Consider the following 23,068-nt stretch of genomic DNA (forward strand, 5'->3'; position numbering starts at 1 on the left):
TTTTGTGTCACAGACTTCACACATTTATGCCAAGGGAATATTCCGCTGATGTGACGCCATACGAATGTATTATTCGCGACCATACAACTTTTTTGTTTGTCATCGGGAAGAAATGTTCATTTTGAATTGAGCATTTTTAAATGTCAGCGTAGAATATGCTTATCTGCCCATTTTGTTTCTTTCCATAATAATGAGTAAAGTTAACATTGTCATAGACATTTTATTATATTCGTTTGCCGTCCAAGTAAAACTGTCACACTATATCGCACGTAATTATATATTTTACTAATTTGTTAGTTGTCATTTTATTTAAGTTACAAATAACAGTAATCAAAAACTATTACTTAAGGGGATTGGTGCACCAGCATCGTATTAAAAAAAACAATATATTTGTTAATGATTCAGCTGCTAGAGAAGATTTGAACCATTCTGGTGTAAAATTTATTTTTTTAATTTTTATTTTAATTAAGTTATTGCTGATTTTCGGAAATTTTTTAAATTCAAGCTTTATTAATAAACTATAAAGAATTCAGTGGTAAAACTTTCGCAGATAAATTTTCAGACACGGGAGATATGACTGTGACCATTATTTTATCTGTAATCATTATTAATTTAACGTATTTACAATTTGAATAATAATAAATGAGCTGCTACGAAATTGCGTGATATTCATTTGCGAATTTAATAACATTCGCGTTTTCATTTGTAATTCAAACGCCAACATATCTGTCGGCTGAATGATTGACTTTATTTTAGTCTTTAGCTTATTGCAGTCGGACCTAAAGTAAAAATGTAGCTGTAGAAGTTTGAGCAGCGTGCAAGCTCGGATACGAGAAATTATGGAGCGCGCTGGACAGTAGTGAGACCTTGCGACAGTTTCCCCAACTGTTTGCAGCCAGTGTTTTCTCTCGTTCCCACCCAGCCACAGCTGTCTCCTGTTTACGAAGGGGAGACGGGATTTCGCGCGAAACTGATATGAAGGTCAACGTATTTATTTTCAGTAGATAAGAGAACGTGTTTGGTCTAGCTCGGCGTATAATTGAATGGTTATTCTCTGTTATTATTTAGCACAGTGATTTAGCTAGATGTTTTTTGTTGTAAACGTGAGATTTATTCAGGAATAAAATGCCGAAAAACCTCCACCTAGCAGAGTACACAAAAGAACAAAACTATCGAAAGCCATTAGAGCGCTTAAAAAAAAGAATATAGAAAGATAAGAGATTATTTTATTATAGCTTTTTTAACATACATTTATTTTTCAGAGTTGCGTATGTACAACGCGATGGACGCGATGCGACAACAAAAAGATGTGTAAAATTGTAAACATGCTTTTTTTTTTAGCAATGCGTGAACCATTCATAAACTATACTCAACATGTATCCGTAAAATTACGTTTGAATTTTTTTTTATGACAGGCATCAATGTTAACAAGTTTATTAAGCCACAATAGACTTTTTTTCAGAAAAATAAGTGTAGCAGAAAACACTCAACATAGTCTCACACAAAATCAGTTTACATGAATGCAGTTTTAAGAAGTAAGCTACGTAAATAATAGTTAAACATTATTTAATATCTGCTGGTAACGTTTCCAAAGTATCAGCTTCGCCTTCATTCATGAACAATATTCGTGGCCTTATTTATTTATTTTGCTGGCGTTTCGTTGGTGACTGTTAGGACTGCAAAATTAGTAAACATTTTTCACCCTATCCTGAGTTAAATCTAAGTGTGCGCGGTTAGATGAGGACCTAGATATGTCTCAGGCTTACGCCTTTACACTCTACTCATGCGGGTATTAACCATGCGCGTAAGGGCACGTTGCCAATGACCTGTACGATAGTCTCAACAATCCTCTACGGACTCGAAAAATGTCACCTGCTCATTGGCTACTTGACTTGTGACAACTGTTTGTTGTAATGCCTGTGATTCATTGTTGATTTTGTTGAGGAGTTTTCAGTGATTCAGAGCCTCCCATTTAACTGTGGCCAAATTGAAGAAGCAGTACAAATGTTACATGCTTGAATTCATAGCGAATGGAAACCACAAATATTTACTGATGTAGTGGTTGGTAAAAAAAATATTATTCGTATAGCGTCCATCGCTTCGCGCCATGTTGGCTCCTATATTATTATGGATTTACAAAATATAACGATTCATTTACGACACTTAAGATAAGGTGTTTAGGATTTTAAGAATTCACTTGAATTAATATTTAAAAACATATTTCAGGATAACTTGTGAAGACGCTCGTACAGACAGCACCGGTTGTGATGAGTAATTGTTACCAGAGCAGGTGTACACGAAGTGGCATGTGAAACCTCAACACAACTCGAAAATCAGTACCGTAAACCGGGGTAACTTTGGGACTGGGGGTGTAAATTTGGGACAGTGAGTAATTTCTGGCTTTAGGATTTCCTGTCAAGGCCATGTATTTAGAAGTGGTACGCAATCACCGCTTCTATATTCGGTGGTATGTGCTACTATCTCATGGCATTTATTTGAAGCTGTAGTTGCACTGGTGGGATAGAGGCAGTGGATTTGGTTTCAACCACATGTTGTTAATATTTTTGTTTTTGTGTAAACTTTTGTACGCACTTTAAAAACGGCAAATACTTCACGAAAGACATGTATGTATTTGAAGAAGTACAAGCCTTGACATCCATTTAATGTGATGCTAATGTTTTTGATACTTGCATTTTATTTTATAACCTCAAAATATTAAATTTTCATCACTTGGTGGGGTAACTTTGGGACTGTCCCAAAGTTGCCCAAAAGTTGGCGTAATATGTTTTACTGCATTTTTTCTTCGTATTTTTCAGAATAAAGCGACCAACCATGCCAATAAATCCCAAACATGTTCTTGGTACACGGCCATATAAAAATTACACAGAGGAAAACTTGAATGAAGCCTTGCAAGCTGTACGGAACAAAACATTGTCGATTCGCAAAGCTTCAACCAAATATGGTATTCCAAAAAACACTTTGCACCTAAAAAACCAGGAAAACCAATTTAAAGCTGTCGACCGAGCTCCTGTTTTCACAAATGAAGAGTAGTTGCAATTTGTAAGTCACATTGTAGCCGTGTCTAACTATGGATTTCCTGTGGATATGTTTGACCTTCGATGTGTTGTCAAGTCCTACCTGGACCGCTGTGGAAGAAAGGAGCTACGATTTTAAAACAATTTACCAGGAAATGATTGGGCGGAAGGGTTCATGCAATGGCACAAAGCAATATTAACTCAGAGAACAGCCAAAAAATTTCTTACTCTAGAGCAGCAACAGAAGAAAAGTTTGTGAATAAGTTTTTTGATAATTTGTAAAAGGAGCTGATAGGAATTCCAAAAGTGAATATTTGGAATTACGACGAAACAAATCTTTGTAGACAATTCTGGAACCAAAAAAATCATCACGAAGAGGGGAATTAAGTACCCTGAGAGCAGGGGTGCAACAATTAAATTTCCAAAGGAGGGGGCAATATAACTTTTTATAAAGAATCATCGATCCCCCGTATTGAAGCGGGGGGTCCGGGGGTCCTCCCCCGGGAAAATTTGTATTTCAAGGTGGAAAATGGTGCTATTTAAGCAGTTTTATTATCTAAAAATTGATTACACAGCACTTTCTTTGCCCCCGTTTGCCCCCACTTCAAGGTTTCAGGGGGGGGGGGGGGCAAAATACCCTTGCCTCCCCCTGTTGTTGCGCCCCTGCCTGAGAGGATAAAAAATTTGTCTAAAGCGTGCACATCTATAATTGTTTGTGGAAATGCAGAAGGGGATGTAGCACCACCTTATGTAAACTATAAGGCGGAGAAGATTTGGACAACTTGGACTGAAAACGGACCCTCGGGTACTCGATACAATAGAACTAAATCTGGTTGGTTTGATGGGCATGCTTTTGAAGACTGGTTTACATCTTTAATGTTGCCTGTTCTAAACCATCAGGAAGGACCAAAAGCTATCATCGGTGATAATCGTAGCTCCCACATCAATTTGGAGGTTATAAGGCTGTGTGAAACAAACCACATAAAATTCATAGCACTTCCTCCAAATGCTACCCCACCTCCTACAGCCACTGGACGTGGCTTACTTTCGACAAATGAAAGTTGCCTGGCGAAAGGTACTAAAAAATTGGAAGAAAACTGCAGCTGGAAGTCGGTGTACATCTGTACCGAAGGATCAATTTCCAACACTTTTGAAAAACCTCTTCGATGGCTTGGTTACAGGTCCAGAAAACATGATTTCCGGATTCCGCAAGTCAGGAATTTATCCTATTGACAGACAGGTGGTTCTAAAAAGATTGCCTTCAGGGAGCCTAGATTCATCTATTTCTTCCCTTGTCTGGAAGAGCTTCCTAGAAAAAATTACAAAAAACAGGAAGAAACTACCAAAGTCCGCAAAATCCTGAGAAAGAAGAAGCTGAATGTTCTTCCAGGAAAAAGTGTTTCAGCAGAAGAACTTAAAGCTGTTTCGTTACCACCATCTGAACATCACCAATCTGCACCTGATCCCCAACCATCTACTTCCAAATGTGCGGAAGCACTACTGCATGTACCACACCAGAAAAAACGAAGAAGAGAGAGCAGCACTGAGAGCAGCAGTGATGATGGTTATGCTAAGTTTTCGCTAAGAGACTCTGAAGACAGCGTAACTTTCAGTGACTTGGAAGAGCAATGTGCTCCATTAATGCCAAGCCTACAACCTTAAAGTTTTCTTGAGAACCTGGCGGTGAGAGACTACATTTTGGTGAGGTACGAAGACGAACTGTACCCGGGGCGTATTGTCGAATTTAAAAATGATGATATACTTGTATCAGTTATTAAGAAATTTGCCTTAAACTGGAAATGGCCAGCAAAGCCCGACAAAGTTTTCTATTCAAAGGATGAAATAGTCCAAAAAATTACCAACCTGTACAAATAGGTCGACTGGAAATTTTTAAAGTCAAAGAACTTTCCTAATATGATATAAGAATATATTGTAAACTATTTGTTAGGCTTATTTTTACTAATTATTTTGTAAATATTACTTTAATTTACAATTTAATGTGCTAAAACCTTTTGTAATATGATTTCAATACCAAGCTTCATGTCTGAAATAAGAAACTTAAGTGTAACATTGGGACAAAATTATTTTTACTAGTGTTTATAGGTAAGCGAAAAAGTGTATTGTCCCAATCTTACCCCAATTAATGGGGTAAGATTGGGACAACAATGTAGGCTGTTTATTAGAATATTTTTGGTCCTAGAATAAAATTATGACAATATTTTGTAAGAGGAAGGTTAAATACTTATAATATCATAGCTTCATCAATCTATATTAATGTCAGCTAACAGGAGTAGTAAAAAACTGGAAAAAGTGTTCCAAAGTTACCCCGGTTTACGGTATGTGTTACATTGAAATGTGTCCGCTACAAATGTTCAGGAATTATAATTTTGAAATCGAGTAGAAATATTCCTGCAATTAGCATTAGGTATATTTTAATAGACATTGAAAGAGAAACATTAAGTAGCTTCAAAATCCAAATACCAGAATACAGATAGTCTGTAACAATACAGACCTCACCGACTAGATATGGTCCAGATTGTTAATACTAACACATATGAAAAAATTCACTAGTTACTGAATATGTTGAAATTTTGTAAACCTGTTACTTTAGATGATTGGTGATGTAAAATGTCTCTTGGAAAGTACATAAGATTTTAACTGCTGTTATTTCTCCATAAATCGCAAATCACCATGGCGGCCATTTTACGATCACGATTTAGTTTTTAAATTTTAAATTAGTTTATTTGTTGAGAGCCTGGTACAATGTGTCTGACCACTAAAGCGATCCGAGCCGCGTAGTGTATACTACTGCGTGGTTGCCAAAGTAGGCTCGGGTCGGGACGAATTTCGCTGTGAAGAAACAAAGGTTTTTAATACGTGTAAAATTATTCCAAAGCCGAAAATTTGTACAGTGGTAGAATGAACATTTCTTAGTAACACGCAAACCTTGTGCGTCACACCAAAAACAAGCAGTTAAATCCAAAATGACAATTTTTTGCAACGATCCACAATAATGGATATTGCAAATGCAGTTTATGGAGTAGACAGTCAGTATGGAACCCAAAATAATCTAGAAACATTGCCCTATCTGAGGATAGTGATGAAAAGCACAAAGTTTAAACATGTTTCTATAAAATAGACCATTTAAATCATTAATGTTAACGAATTCACTTTCATTCAATTTTAAGGAAATATAAATACATCTTACATAAACTTAAAGAGCCCAACGTGGAAATCGCTTAAAGTAAACGTTGTTGCATATTTATTCATCTTTAAATTGGTATATATTTTAAGTGTCTCATACAATTAGTCTGACCACTAAAGCGATCCGAACCGCGTAGTGTATACTACTGCGAGGTTGTGGAAGTAGGCTCGGGTTGGGACGAATTTCGCTGTTAAGAAACAAAAAAATTTAATACATGGAAAATTATCCCAAAGCAAAAATTTTGTACACTAGTAGAATGAACATTTCTTAGTAACACGTCATAAGTTTACCGATGAAATCTTGTGATCACACCAATAATGAGAAGTTGAGTCCTTAATGATAATTTCTACAATGATCCACAAAAATGTTTCGTAAATGTAATAACTTTAATACTTTTTTAAGTCGGTTCTCATTACCAAAGTAATATAAAATAATGTCTTACATGGTAATTGTGATAAACACCTCAAAGTTTAAACGTCCTATTATTAAATTGGTAATTTTAATCATAAAAGGTAAGAAAAAAATATTTTTTTTTATAGAAATTTCACTACATGTTACATAAATATGTTGAGCGTAGCGTCAAAATTACTTCATAAATATTGTCTGTTTTTTTTTTTCAAGGTTTAAATTATTTTGAGTGTCTGGTACAATAGTCTGACCACTGATGCATTTCAAGCTGCGTAGTGTGTGTGCAGCAGTGTTAAAGTCGCTCGTGCTGGGACGTTTTTTGCTCCAGAAAACTAAGGTTTTTAATGTATGGTAATTCCAGACTGAATTTTACTCTGAAATAATAAAAGTTTCCTAACTACAAGTGATTTTTGCTGCAAACGTAGATAAAAATCTTCCATGATGCGATTTGCTTAGGTAAAAATGTTAGTATGATCAACTCTTTAATTTCTAAATTATAAATAAAAAACAACAATAGAACTTCCCAGAAAGTTGTGATAAAACTGACGATATTGCGCGAGTAGCAGACCCGTACGTGACTACAGAGAAAGGCTATTTTCCTTGACCGTTAAGATTTCTGGGACGAACACCCTCTCACAGCTAGGGTCATAAAATACGGTCAAACTCTTGCAAAAACATCCACCACCGCTCTTTGCCACTAGCAATTTAACGAAGTCAGCTAGGCGCAGCACTCCAATAAATTAACTTAGAAAAAAATACTAAATATGTAATTCAATCAATACATTTTACAACACAACTTATGTTTTATTTATTTTCTGGAAAAAAAATATATTATCATACGAATTATGTTATAAAAGTGACAAAACTCAATAAGTAAATTTACGGTGTATCGTTTTCTTCAATTGTTATGTAGTAAACTAATTTTATACAATTAAATATATATTTTTTATAATATAGGCTACATTAAAATTTTGCATAGTTCTGATCGAAAATAATATAATGTATTAGAAATAAAAAATAATTATATTTTTTGGTATTAAAATAATTTTTAGTAATAAAATTTTGGTAACAAAATACGAACACACATATATGAAACTAGAGGTCCTCTAGAATTTTTATTTACAAGTTCCAAGCAGAAATTGTTTAGCTATTGTTAATTTTATTGTCTCAAAAATCATTCATATAAGAAAAAAGAACATGTATATCTCAATAGATGTAAAATGAATACACCCTATCATATGCTTTAAATATATTTTAAGTAATCCTTAAATAAGACAAAGTTTATTGAGTGTCGCAGTACGCAGCGTGTTTCAAAGCACGCCGGCCGTGAAAGATCAGTACGGCCGCAGTACACTGCAACGCTCGGGCAGCTTTAATGAGGCATCTAATTATGCTAGACTCTTTATAAATATACTATCTTAAAGCTAAAAGTATAAATATAAACATTTATTTAGACATTTTATCTCATTGGGCACTTCAAATCGGTGTAAATCGTATTTTTATCTGGGTGGCAAAGATTAAAAAAATATGTCGTGAATTAATCTTAAATATTAAAAATTTAATTTTTTCTTACATTAATGGGTGAATTACAGTTTCTCGATTATTTTGGTAAGTTTACGGACAGTCAAAATTAAAAACTGTATAAATGGGTAGCATTTTAATGTTTTTAATTTGCTGTCACCTAGGACTTAAATGCAAATTTTCGGTTATAACGCGCAAGGTCTACAGCGGTAAACTTTCGGTATGTTATTAAGCACAGTCAACTCTACCAGAGTACAAAAATCTGGAGTAACACGAAAGTCTACACGGGGAAGGGCGGCTACCTGATCCGAGAATGAAGGATAGGGCGAGATGGGAAGCGAAGATAAGAGCTGGTTATCGCGGTTCGCTTTCCGTCCGTGTTGGAGAGAGAGGGAGAGAGAGAGAAAGGCGATATTGTGGAAGACCTTCGAAAGATTCCCGCTAGATGGCAGGCCTCAGAGCTGCAACCTTCGACAACCTCCGCTCACAGAAGCTCACTCGCCACTAACTTGCTAAATCTAACCCGCTAGCTTATATACGTGCTGGCTGGCCTTACAGTAGTAATAAACAAGCATTTATGAAACACTTAAGCTCATTTCCAACAAATTCTGACGAATGACTGTTTTTTGTCCTGCACCAATCCCCTTAATAGTCCAGAAAAGAGATTGAGTTATTATGCATTTAATAGGGGTTTAAAATATGGTACTACATACATATTATATATATTATACATATTATATATATATTATACATATATTATCTTGTTGTCTTCTTTGTAACTTTGCTGGAAGAATGGCATTTGGTATGTATGTTAACTCACAATGAAAATACTTCAGAAGTACTCAACAGTGAACAACCTAGGCCCTATACTAATTTCATTATGTTCATGGAAATATAATTAAAATTACAAATAATGAACTGTATGTGTTTCACGTAGAGATATCGTACGAACTGTATGTGGTACAGACCAACATTTGCTAAGGCTCTGAAAATACTTAATTTCAGTTAATGTGTGGAGAATATTAAAAGTTAAAAATAATGATATATATAAAACAATGCAAAGTTATCAGCATAAAAATAGAAGTTATTTTTACGTAGCGCCTATTGGAATGAATATTTTGTGTTGAATTATGTGGCATGATTAATATTCTCTTATGGTATGTGTGTTTTGTTAAAATCTTATAAAACATAACTTACTGTTGAAGGATTTTCATTTATTTTTTATTGTTATGATCTTATTTAAACAAGTGTTAATTATATTACACATGTCTATTTTAAAATCATTTTAATGTATACTTATAAAATTGTAATAGGCTTTATAAGGACTCTCAAAATGCATGTGAGTATCTATAATTATCTACATCACCATTATGGCCGTTTCACAAGATCAAATATTTATTGAATTCAATCAGTTGCATTCATTGTACATGATTTTCAATTTGTACATTGAATTCAATACAAATTGAAGATGTTATTCAACTAAGCTTATTAACTTATAAGTATTTTGTTTGTCCAGTACATTAAAGTAAAAGATTCTTTATTATTTAAATAATGAGCATCTATAAGCAATAACGTTTTCTAAATATTTACATAAACATAATGAAATCTAATTTTTCAATACTTTATATCTACGATCACATCAACGGCAGTATTATGTAATCAATGAGGTAATGAAATATCTTTAAAAGATATTTTCTCCTCTGTAAAGTAAATTTGTGATACAGCCCTCTTAATGTTAGTCTAGTGAGTTATTTCGTCTTCTAATATGCTACAGCAATATATAAAACTAAGTTTTGTTAGTGTTTTAGTCTTTTGTAATGTTAAAGTGTAATGTAATCAATTCATTTTTTTTGTAAATTCTTATTCATAAAGATACATATCATAATAAGATAAATAGTAATATTTGTAAATTTAGATTCTTTGAAACAACATCGATAAGAGGTTCTCCTACCTCTGTTAAACTGTATGATGGTGCATTGTAAAAAAATTAGGTAGTCTGACTTAAGTGAGATTGTATTTAGATTGTGTGTAATGCATATGCAATATCTAAGCATAAGAATTTATGTTATTATCCTTTTAAAACGTTACACTATGAATTTCGTATACTTTTTAATGTCAACTACCATTATTTTTCACGGAATATTACATCCAGATAAAGAATAATTACCACATGTTTGAAGATTAATTGTATTCCGATACATTTAAAGTATTAAAATTTTTAGATACGACTCATACTACAGTTGTAAATGTGAGATTTCTTGATTCTGAATCCCTGCATCCGCAATTTCCTAGTGAGCCGCCGGTCAGATTGTCATCCTCTCAGATTGTCGAGGAACCAGATACATTTTTCGTCGAGTAATCTGGTGGTATAGTAGCTTTATCACGCGCTGCGGTTACAGTTACTTCGGTTGAATAAGCCACTAAATCTCACTGTTAAAAGAGAGAACTTCTAGACCAGAATATTGGAAATAAAAATTTACTGACACGGCCTCTTAAAAGGGCCCCGCCCACCACCCGAGCACACACACGGTGTGCAGAGTTTCAGATAAAAAAAAAAACACACACACACACGCGCGCGCGATTTGGAAACAGCTCAAGATATCCGAATGGTCTGTGTGTTTACGAGAAAAAAAATATATATATATATATATATAAACGCGCTGGGGGGCGAATGGATAGTTGTTCTGTTCCCGTATTTCGTTTCACAAACTGTGTATTTTCAGGAGAGTTGAAAAGTGCTCAAACGCATGTTTTAAATATATATATTTTTTTTTTTTAGGCACGAAACACCCGGTGCAGATTCCAGAAAGCACTCGATAGGACTCGCGTTTAACCATGATCTCCGTTGTATATAACGTCATCCCTACCACTGAAATTCAATAGCTGCCCTACGACAGTTCCACAGTCTTGCGCTTAGAGGCGATACCGCACTGGAAGCGCCAGCGAGAATCACCCGTATCACCCCGCCTCACTAGCACGTGTTGCGAACCGTCGGCAGTCGGCGGGGATTTTCCAACAGTTGAAGTCGGTCGCCCGTAAGGCCGGGTTTATAAACCAATCAAGGTTAGCAACGACGCAATAACGCAACATGCAATCAGTAGAGACCGGAAATATTCGCGTATTCATTTCACGATATGCTAGAATCCAAACAACTGTACCTTTATATTGCTTCTGCGATTGGCTTACAGTTTATCTGAAGGATTTTGAGCCAATGGAAAACCTTCAACCAAAAAGTATCGAATCGCAAGCGTCCCAGTTGACACGTGTCACGAGTCAGTAGCCAATGAGCAGGTGGCATTTGCCTGAGTGTGTTGGAGATTGTGGAGTCTATTCTAGAGGTCATCGAAAGCGCGAATTTTTCCGGTCTCTAGCAATCAGTATCTATAAGCACGAAACTTCGAATCGTAAAACCATTAAAAATGAATTTACTCCCCATTCTTCTTTTGTTCATTCATGTTCATCAAGAAGACATAAAATTTCTATGATATATTTTTAATGTGTTGTTTTCTTTCACTGCACAAAAGTTTAGCAAATGAAAACCTCATGTAAATAATAAAAGCAATACCGTGGTATTATATGCACATAACGTCTGCGTCTTCAAAAATGTTTTCGGAAAACTTCACTTCCAATGTGGCCGTCGCAAAAACACAAGAAAGTTGAAAAATACTAGCGTTGCTTTTATTGCACCTTGCATAGATCATAAACCGGTACTCTAAAACGTGGTTGCTGAACCTTTAAGCGTGTTGCGTTATTGTTTTTTTTGCCGCTAAAAAAAATGACACGTAAACGGAGACGGATCTCACGGAACCGAGTTTCAACAATAGCACGCAGACGGAGACGAACCCGCACGGATCAACTCCTCTGTTCACGTTGCTCCGTGCCGACCAATACAAGCCTAGTACTTTGCTGCGGTGGTAGTCACGTTTGTTTATGTTCTAAATACGTTAAAGAATATCTAGTGTTCTATTGTTACCTTTTGACGTCTAAGGGCTTGAGCGTCCCCAGATTCAGTAATGTTTCGAAGCATCAACTCATATTGGACTTCGTCCTTAAGCAAACGCTCGGGTGCGAACATTTTGCTACTATAATGTTGGTGGATAACCAACGAAAACACTTGGACACAAACTAATCCGTTGTCACTTAAAATTAACGCACACAGACCCTCTTAAGACTAACTTAGCATTTAACATTTACACTTGGCCTTTAATTTTTAATGCATATTAAAATTCTGCCCGTGCTGTGATCTAGATGCATGACATTTTTTTTTTCAATTGCATTAATAAATATTAACCTTAGATAGCAATCTCATTGGTTGCCATCTTTTACGCTCCCGTGCAATGTGGAAGCAGCAGACGCGATAGTGAAGATATGATCTCAAGAATACGTGATCCGGTCTTCGTAGGGACGGAGTCTGTTGGCTGACGGACCGCTGCGCCGGTCGTCGCGGGGTGAACAACCCAGCCCCCCCGGGGAGGGGGTGGGGGGGGGGCAGAGAAGAGTGCAAGGGGGTCCCCCCCCCCCACCGGCCCCCCGGGAGAGGCGACGCAACAGGTGGCCCCGCCTCTCGGTCAAGGAGAGACAACGGCACAAACCGGTACCCGAGGCATGCGAAAAAAAAAACGCTACCCCGGCGAGCTGACCCCCCCCCCCCCCCAACACAACCAGCGCTCTAAAGCCCGAAATTACAATAGTCCGCCATCCGTCCAATTTTTTTTTTTCCCCTTGACCCAACCAAAAACTAAAGCGTAACTGCTGGGAGAGGTCTGGGTTAGTGGAAGACTCTAGGCCGATAAGTAGGGCCATGCATATTTCGCGAAAAGATTCCGAGACTAGCTGAAGGTAAAAACACTGTAGCATCGTCTAATGTATCTCGTGATTGGGCGAGTTTCTTTCAGGTCAGTAACGATTGTTGCAACACCGATCACAGCGAGTCAGTGCGGAAGCAAACGGGTCCTGAGTGGCTCGTGTCAAATAAGGCAACGACTTCCCTCGCTGACGTCTGCCAATCACAAGGTAGAAACCGCTGGTGTGAGTTTCACTTGCTGCAGTCTAATAAGTTTTCAGATTTATTCGCGAAAAATGCCTGCCCTTACCGATAAGTAGAGACCGGAAAAATTCGTGATTTCAATGACCTGTAGGATAGACTCCATGATCCTCTATGCACTCGGGAAAATTACATTTGCTCATTGGCTACTGACTCGTGACACCTGTTAACTGGGATGCTCGTGATTCGATATTTCTTTTGTTGAAAGTTTTTCATTGGCCGAGTGTCATTCATATAAACTGTGGCCCAATCACTGATGCAGTAAAAAGGCAAACGTATTTTGATTCTAGCCTATCACGAAATGAATCCGCGAATTTTTCAGGTCTCTACCGATAAGCCTTCACGCATAGTCATGCTGGGTTCCAACCATGCAGAAAGGGGTAGCATACATCGTGTTCTTTGTTCCAAGGATTGGCCTGCCATTGGAAGCAAATTGCACCATGACTAACTTACCCTTCTTGAACTCTACAGAGTCTAGACCAGCGTTTCCGAGTGCCCCCCCCCCCCCCCTAAACCGTGCGAATGCGAAAGCGCGCGCGGAACACATGAACAAACTAGTGGCGTAGCCAGGATTTGTGTATAGGGGATGTTAAGAAGCATGCCGCCGCCGCCCCCCCCCCCCCGTCTTAAAGCGGGTGGTCCGGGGGTCCTCCCCCGGGAAAATTTGGATTTCAAGGTGTAAAATAGTGCTATTTTAGCAGTTTTCGGTTCTTAAATTTAAATATTACAATGGTAAAAATTGTATTAATTTTAAAATGAAATTTGTTTGAGTGATGAATAAGAAATTAATTAATGATTTGGTGCTAAGGGGGGGGGGTTGAACCCCATACTCCCCCCCCCCCTGGTTTCGCCCCTGGAACAAACAAATATGATTCTGAGCGGACGGCTACACCCACCAGCGATTAGTTAAACGTCTTTTTCGGTATCTGATCCTTAGTGCACATTTCGCATGCTTACAATACCTTTATATTGTCATCTGGAAAGGAATATCCTTCGATAACGAATATTGTACCGAATCATCTGCCGAACCTTAAAACCACTGTGTGGCGTATGTATTATCACCGAATATCAAAACGTGCAAACAATTAGGTATCAGAGGGTCTTTAACAAAAATTTGTAAATAAAATACACTTGGTTTTTGAATGTTCACAATTATTTTCAAATAACTTTCTTTGAAGGAGTTGGGGTTCCGCATGAAAAGAAAGTCGATCATAGTGTTCACTGACCGGAAAAAAAAATTTGAGAACCGCTGGTCTGGACTAAGTGGACTATAGCTAGTTAAGTTGGGCCCAGGCAGAACCTTCACACATACAGAGGAACCCTGGGTTCATTCATGAGGGGTCGCTGAGCGATTTACTACACTCCGTTCGTCCATCATAATTTGTTTTTATTTCAACGCTGTCAACTGTTGAGTTATCTTAAATATTGATATATATATATATATATATATATATAATTAATTAATTAAATTAGTTTGAAGATAATTGAAGCTATGTGTCACACGATATTTACTTTTTTTTCGTATTTCGTCATTACTTTTTTAAAGGACTATTTCTGTCACAAATATTTTGCAACAAATATTCACTTTGTGTAATATTGTGGGTGTAGAAGGTCGCGCAAGTTGTGATAATTATGTAGAAATTCGTGCCTTTTTACACCCGCGATATTACACTAAGTGTTAATAAATATTTATGGCAGAGCAAAAAAAATGCAAGGGAGGAATACTCCATTTCGTAACTGTTACTTGAGAAACATCGCGTGATGTTGGTTTATGAACACTGACATACAAACGAAGTTGTTTACAAACACTGTTGACATAACAACAGTGTCATAAGTATACGTTGACAGTTGGTACTACTTTTGAGCTCGCTAATACAATATTGGTACTACTTTCGAAAATCTAGATAATTTGCCTGAAACCTTCTCCTGAATTTTACCTCATTTCTCGTTAACACACGTTATCCTCATTCAAACTACACCATTCATAAGTCGTTCTCATTATCAGTGGTTTTATTTTACTTCCCCCCCCCCCTTTTTATAATTACCGTTTTCCTGCTCTCTCTCTCTCTCTCTCTCAGGAGTTTTCGCAGAATTTCATTTCGTGGGGGAGGGAGGATAGAACATCTCAAATTGTTTCCTTTTGTAGGTGGGACCGATAGATCTTTTAAGATCTCGGGGAGGGGGGGGGGGGGAAGTGAGATATATATTCCCCTACCATAATCACCTCCCCCCCTCCCTTGCGTAATCCTTCTCTCTCTCTCTCTCTCTGCTTCTCTATCTATCCTGTGTCGCTGTGTCCTAGCTTTTCCCCCTCCCCTTCATCCTCTATACCTAATAATAATCCTGACTAACCTCTTCATCCGCTTTCACGAAGCTATGATTAGTTCCCTTTCTCTCTCTACCCGCGAACATCGTCCTTTCGAATGTCAAGACGGCATCCGTGTGGACATTGCGTAACCACAGAGGCAGCAGATGTGAAACCAAAGGCTACAGAAATGAAAAGAGTCGGCATCCAGTGAGAAACTATTCGTAAGATGACTTCGGCATCCTATCGACGCTAATCCAACATGGTGTATCAAAAAAAAATTAATATATATATTATCGGCGGTGCTTGTTTACATACGTTTGCTTACAAATTAATAATAAATACACGCAGTCCAGTGAAACCTAGTTCATCGTTGATCCGGATCTCCGGATAATCCGGATCCGATTTGTAAATATTTTATTTAATGTTCATATAATATATTTTTTTTTTAACTATTTTGGCAAGCATATAAATACGTACGCTACGCACGCCAAATATTCACTGTTTGGTGTGATTCAATGTACAGTTTCTTGTTTGTATTGTAGAATAATTATTATAATGAAATGCTTTATACTGAACTGAAGAAAGCACCAACTGACAAACATCACGGCGTACTTGGAGTGTCAGTCAGACATCACTCCAGCTGTCTCTGTGCTTCATCCAAACACTACACGTGTTTGAAACACATGCAAGTGGACGAACTCTTTGTTAAGAATAAAATGCGAAAATATTATATATATGTATATATAGGTATAAATGTCTTACAACAACAAAGGGCTTGTAGATTATGAATTTTTTTGTTGAAAACCTGTTTTATTTAAGGATTTTGTTTTCGCTTATTATCCACATTATCCGGATTATCAAGATTTTTCGATTGAGCGGATTGCCTTTGGTCTTAGTCCGGATGGAGGAGGGTTTTTTTTTTTACTTACAAATACTATTGTAACATTTCTCCTAAAGAGTATGCCATAAGTAGGGACACCTGTATTACACGAATACATTTCGTGTCAAGGTATTTCACAAAATACTGTAGCTTTTCTCCTGTGGTTATCGGCTGAGGTCGGTGAGAGGTGTCGTCCCGCTCTTGACGGGGCCAATGAGAATGTGGTTACCGTACTGCTGCACCCTTACAATTTGCCATGACTCTTAGAAAAGCTACAGTGTTTTGTGAAATACCTTGACATGAAATTAAATCGCGAAATACAGGTGTCCCTAGCCATAAGGTCGTCATGCCACAAGAAGCACGTAAGACAAGGGCGACCCGTGCACGAAAGGCCACATCGGAGCTATTCGGAAGGTCAAAAAAAATTACTGGCATCTTTTTAAGGATCCTTTAGGTTTATGAATCCTTCAGAAAAGGTACACATTACAAGCAGGAGAACTTACAGCCGCGCATTTCCAAAAATACCCGTGAGTCAGGCAGCTTGCGTCAGAGATTACGCGACGTGGCAGTTCGAACACGGCCCAATCACCAGTGAGACGAACTCATATGTAGGGGCGACGTTGCCGTGTCTCTGTTATTATTTTCAACACACACGTCGGGTGCCTTCACTCATTCGCCGATAACAACACGCAAGACCACGACTGGGTTCACAACTAAAATTTAAAAAAAATATATAAAAAAATCATACACAAGCGAGCGCACAGAAGGCCATGCGCACGACCTGTGCTAAGTCGGTTCACAACTGAAATCTTAACTGTTAATTTTCAGCCAATGACTGTTAGAGACATGCAAAATTCGCGGATTCATTTCGCGATAGGCTAGCATCAAAACAACTATACCTTCGTACCGCTTCTGCGATTGGCCGACATTTTATCCGGGGAACTGTGAGCCAATGGGAAAAACTAAACCAAGAAAGTGCCGAATTACGGACAGCCTAGTTGAGATGTCTCACGCGTCAGTGGCCAATGAACAGGTGTCATTTCCGCGAGTATTTAAAGGACTGTAGAGTCTATCCTAGAGGTCAATGAATCCGCGAATTTTGCAGGTCTCTACGCAATGAGATTTAGCGATGCATCCGACATCTGTTGGCAGTGTTAGCAAGCTACCAAATGGTTATCCCGTGACATCTGACCAGCAATGTGCTATCACAGTTTTTCAAAACATATTAATAGAAAATGGTTATATAAATTTTTGAGTTAACCATTTTAACCACGACACATTTTTTTTATTTACAATTTTTGCTAGTGACTTATAAGTAACAGCATTAATTAATTTTATATAGCAGGAATCAAATCTGAGCATTGCATTATCTCGAAGATTTCTTGTCACAATATGATTGGCAAACATAAACAGTTCTCTAGTCTCGCCAGAATGGAATCCCATTCTACTCTCATTGGTTGTTGCTCCATGCGTCCGTAACAGAAATTATATATATATATATATATATATATATATATATATATATATATATATATATATATATATATATATATATATATTTCCTTTCTACGCGCACGACCTGTTTCCAATGCACACGGACATCCTATGCGCTGTTGTGAGTCAGTGGGTTAGACCTACTATTACTGTCTTTTTTTTTAATTGTAAATCCTGCCTAACTTGTGAATCAAGTTTAGGTAAGTCGGTGCAGTGTCGGACGTAAGGGGAGATATATAGCCCCTCCCCCTTCTTTTTTTTCGAAGTTGGGGAAAAAGTTTTGCAAAACATCAGTGAAGGCAGTGTTATTTTGGGCGATGCAAAATGAGTTGTTTCACCTGCAATTTCAACTGCGTTAGAAGCTGCGTTTCATATAGCTGCTTATGTAGGCCAATATGTTAATATTAATGTAAGTTATTTTAATACAAGTATTGAAGTTTTATATATGTATGTATGTGTATGTGTGTGTGTATATATATATATATATATATATATATATATATATATATATATATATGATTCCCCCCACCCCCCAAGAAAAAATTCCTGTATCCACCACTGATCGGTTGGCATTGCAAAATTAAAAAAAGTTGATGATACTAACACCACTGTATAAGATCTCAAATACTGAGAAACTTTTATTCTCAAAGCATGACGCTAATGTGCATATTAAGTGTTAATGCATCATAATTATTGAGTAATTATCATTAATAATTAGTACTGAGTGCACTTACGCCGAAATCAATCGATGGAAACATTGATCGATATTAACAGCAACCGAAATAATTTAAAAGCAGGAATTTTGCTTACTGCATAACAAGCCATGCAGTACAGAAAGCAGTATGCCTATTTTAGATTACAACTATGTACACTTAGCGCCTATCCAAATATCACTGTTCTGTGGATACGCAGTTACCACTACCATATGTTTCTTAGCAAAGAGTGCGTTATACAGCCTCCTGGTAACATAATGCAAAATATCTCACAAAATTCGGTATTGAATATTTCCTAGGAACTAGATAAACTTACAAAAATATATTTTCAAGGCGTTTGTTTCGCTTCAGATGTTTTTGACAAACCATAATCTCAATGAGCTGTTCTGGCGAAAATATGTTTTTCAAAAAATTATTTTTATTTACTTAATTTTGTATATTATGAAGTTTACGATAACCATTTGGCTTGCTGATTTCCAATTTAAAAGGGTTTTTTTTTTTTTTTTTTTGCGATGTTCCTGTAGCTCAAGATCTTCTAAATCGTTAAATAACGTAATTAAGGAGTACCGCTTGGTTAAGTAAAACGTTACTTGTTATATTTATCAATAAAGTCTATAGATCATAAATAAAAAATCTCACAAATTATACTTATCATCAGACCACAGAATGAACAAAAACTTGAAACACCAAAATTCTCACAAACTTCATTCGAAATTCAATGTACGAGCATTTTTTAAAACATTCCAAATTTGAAAAATAAAATTAAAAAAATTGTAAGATCTTGGTTTTCGACGAAGTTATGTTTTATAAAAGTTATTCAAACTTTTATGATACGCCGATTACTTTTAATAAAAAGCCGTTTGTTAAAGCAAGTAATTCAATGTAATGCTAAACAATTAGAACGTTTAAGATCCGAAAGTTACATACATACATACAGTTATTTGTTCATGACCGTTTTACGCACACGACGCAAAATGAAATGAGAAAGAGAGCATGCTTTTTACCTGTATGGACGAAGCAGCAGAGTAGCAGGGCGCACAGAAGAGACGCGTGAACCATATTCGCTGTCGGTCGCACAAAGACACTACTTTAAAAAAAAAAAATATATAAAGAACCCCAAAACCGTTAAACGAACCGGGAGATGCTTCGAAACTCCGAACTACGCGCGCCGTACTCTCCCACTTGACTGCCGCGCTCCGGCCGTTGGTAACTACCCACCTCGCCGCTTGGGGCGCCTCCCGTCCGCGCATCCCCTCCCGCGCACTCGCGGTGACGTCATCCCCTCGTGGTCCAGTGGAGGGGGTAACCTAGGGCACGGGCGGTCCTCGTGAAGAGAAGGGAGAAGGAGGGTGCAGGCCGTAGAAAATGTCACGTACCATTCTTCCTAGTCATATGATTCACACCTACCGATTAAGACAATGACAACAGTATACGCTCCCTGTTTGCCTGATGGTTCTAAACTTCTTCCTCTGCCTGTGTCGTCATTTATTTATCTTCTCTAATACATGTTTTATATATATATATATATATATATATACATATATATATATATATATACACTAGCTGACCCAGCAAACGTTGTTTTGCCATATAAATTATTTTTAGGGAATTTCTAGCTGCTGTACCCGGCATTGCCCGGGCTGAATACAGGGTGAAGGGTACTTTTTTCGAAATCAGACGTAGTTTGTTAATTGTCTTCTTAATTTGAATGTCAAGTGTGCAAAATAATTTATATCACTTTCAGATCCCGACAGACATTGTTCTGCCAGTGTATGTATTACCTGTATGTATCTAAACATTGGTGGTCTGTATGTAGTCTAGACTCTATAAAGCACTATAGAAAAAAGCTTAAAAATAAGAGATTACAAATATCGAAAAGATTCCATTATCTAGCTAATGCTCGACATGCATTGCAATGCCTCATTCAGTTTTGTTTTGTAATATTTTTGAAGTAGTTACACATATACAAATCATCTATCCATCCCTCTAAACATATATTTATCTCTATCTACATCTTTATATATGTATCTCTCTATCGCTATGTATCTCTTTATACCTACATATTTACATATATACCTTACACTATCTCTATCTCTTCTATATATAAATCTCTATATAGCTCTATACATCTATAGGTATATCTCTTTATCTAACCCATTTCATTCTCTACACCTCGCTCTATCTCAACTTATCTCTCCGTCTATCTCACTATATACATCACTCTTTCTCTGCCTCTCTTTTATATTTAAATAAATTGTGTCATTCGTGTGCACTTATACAACAAAAACAGACGAAGTACCGCTATATAATATGAAATAAACACATTTTTTGAAACGATTTGTTCTCCAACTATTGCAAAATAGTTAGTATACCGTCTCAGAAACCTTCACGGGCATGCGCATAACAACCCACCAAAATTTCATCGCAATTGGATGAATGGTATAGGAACGCATACGGCACAAACAAACGAAAATTAAAGACATGACAAACGCATCAAACGATGGTGCGTTTAAAATTCAAGGCAACTAACTCTATCTATTGACGAATTTAAGAACAAAACTGTTATGAGCGCCTTTATTTTGCTAGCCACTGCGAGCTCCACTAAGCGGGCTGGTCTCACCAAGGAGATAAATATGAATTTGCCAGACCTTACTATGTGTATGATCGTGTGGCAGAAATAAAGAAATGACACTCACTCACTATTTGTATGTCTATGACCTATGATTTTTTCTGTTATAAAATTAAATTATCACTTTTTCACTCCCTTAGGGATGGAATTTCATATTAATATGTGGTCTATGTGTTAATCCAGGTAATGAGCTCGCTGTAGGCGGGGAAGGTTGATCAAGTGTTAATTGATCATATATCGACCGGGGTTGAAAAATATAAAATTCTATTAAACATTAGGGGTTGGGGGTAGAAGGATGAAAATTTAGGGTTGTATGTATTTTTTAATGCCACATTATAAAAACTAAAATAAAAAATTTTCTCCAAAATTTTAAAAAAATGTTAGGGGTGGACAACCCTTATCACTTAGGGGTATGAAAAATAGATAGTAGCCGATTCTCAGACCTACTGAATATGCATTCAAAATTTGATAAAAATCGGTGAAGCCGTTTCGGAGGAGTATGATAACTAACACTGTGACACGAGAATTTTATATATAAGATATATATATATATATATATATATATATATATATATATATATATATATATATATATAGACACACACACATATATACCGGAAAAAATCGCGGATTCATAGTGGCATGCATTTTCCGCGAATAAATCTGAACGCCTATTAGACTCCAACATGTTATACTCACACCAGCGGTTTCTCCTCGTGATTGGCGGACGTCTGCGAGAGAAGTCGTTGCCTTTATTGGACCGGGCCACTCAGTACGCGTTTGCTTCCACACTGACTCGCCGTGATTGGTGTTGAAACAATCGATACTGACCTGAAAGAAACTCACCCAATCACGAGAAACAGGCGATGCTACAATGTTTTAACTTTCAGCTAGTCTCGGAATCTTTTCAACGAAATATGCATGCCCCTACGGATTCATTTCGTGATATGCTGACATTCTGCTACATATTATACCATTTTGTTGCTTCTGTTATTGGTTCACTGTTAATAAGTAGGTATCTTGTCCAATTAGATACCCTCAATCAACATAGTTTGGTATTACAAGTTACCCAGTTAATATGACTCACAAGACAGCAGCCAATGAACAGGCGGAGTTTGCCCGAGTATGCAAAGGATCGTGGAGTCTATCCCTCAGGTCATAGAACCCGCAAAATTTTCCAGTCATTACTAGAGACCTGTAAAATTCGTGGATTCATTTCGCGACAGGATGGCGTCCAAATAATTTTGACATTATTTTGCTTCAGTGATTGGGCCACAGTTTATCTGAAGGACTCTGGGCCAATGAAAAATCTTAAACAGAAGAATTAGCGAATCACGATCATTCCAGTCAACAGGTGTTACGAGTCGGTAACCAATCAGCAGATGTAATTTGCACGAGTGCATAGAGGATCATGGAGTCTATCCTTTAGGGATTTGAAATCGCGAATTTTACAGGTCTCTAGTCATTACACACACACACACACACACAAACGCACACACATATCGGTGGCGACGAAGTTAAGGCGATATTTCCATATCAGCTGTGTGTTAAAACTTTGTAGCATGGTCTGAGTTTCTTGGTTGGCTGGGTTTATTTCAGACACATGTATACTGTCAGCACACAAATCAAACTAGTCCTGAATGGCCCGGCCGAACAGGGCCTTGGCTTCTCTTGCAGAGTGCGGGCTTAACGTATTGTAGTCTAATGAGCGGTCAGATTATTTCACGAAAAAAATACACGCCCCCTAGCAATTCGCTTTTTCCTACACCTAACCACAATAAAAGATTCTCTACCACTGCATTACACATTAAATGCAATAAATCATAACTAA

General features: G+C 37.1%; 1 protein-coding gene across 2 annotated transcripts in view; it reads right to left on the bottom strand.

Moving 5' to 3' along the window:
- LOC134539125 (opioid-binding protein/cell adhesion molecule homolog) overlaps positions 1-19,831 on the bottom strand; it is a 204,477-nt gene extending 184,646 nt beyond the window's left edge. The window contains exon 1 of one of the 2 annotated variants that reach the window (XM_063380872.1): positions 19,613-19,817. In XM_063380872.1, the coding sequence (XP_063236942.1) occupies positions 19,613-19,667 (55 nt within the window). In that variant the 5' untranslated portion in view covers positions 19,668-19,817. Of the gene's footprint in view, positions 1-19,612 lie in introns of both variants that reach the window. The other variant, XM_063380871.1, reaches the window with a different exon arrangement.
- Between the last annotated feature and the right edge of the window lie 3,237 nt (positions 19,832-23,068).

Source organism: Bacillus rossius, chromosome 14 (genome assembly GCF_032445375.1).
Source record: "Bacillus rossius redtenbacheri isolate Brsri chromosome 14, Brsri_v3, whole genome shotgun sequence".
Classification (NCBI taxonomy): domain Eukaryota; kingdom Metazoa; phylum Arthropoda; class Insecta; order Phasmatodea; family Bacillidae; genus Bacillus; species Bacillus rossius.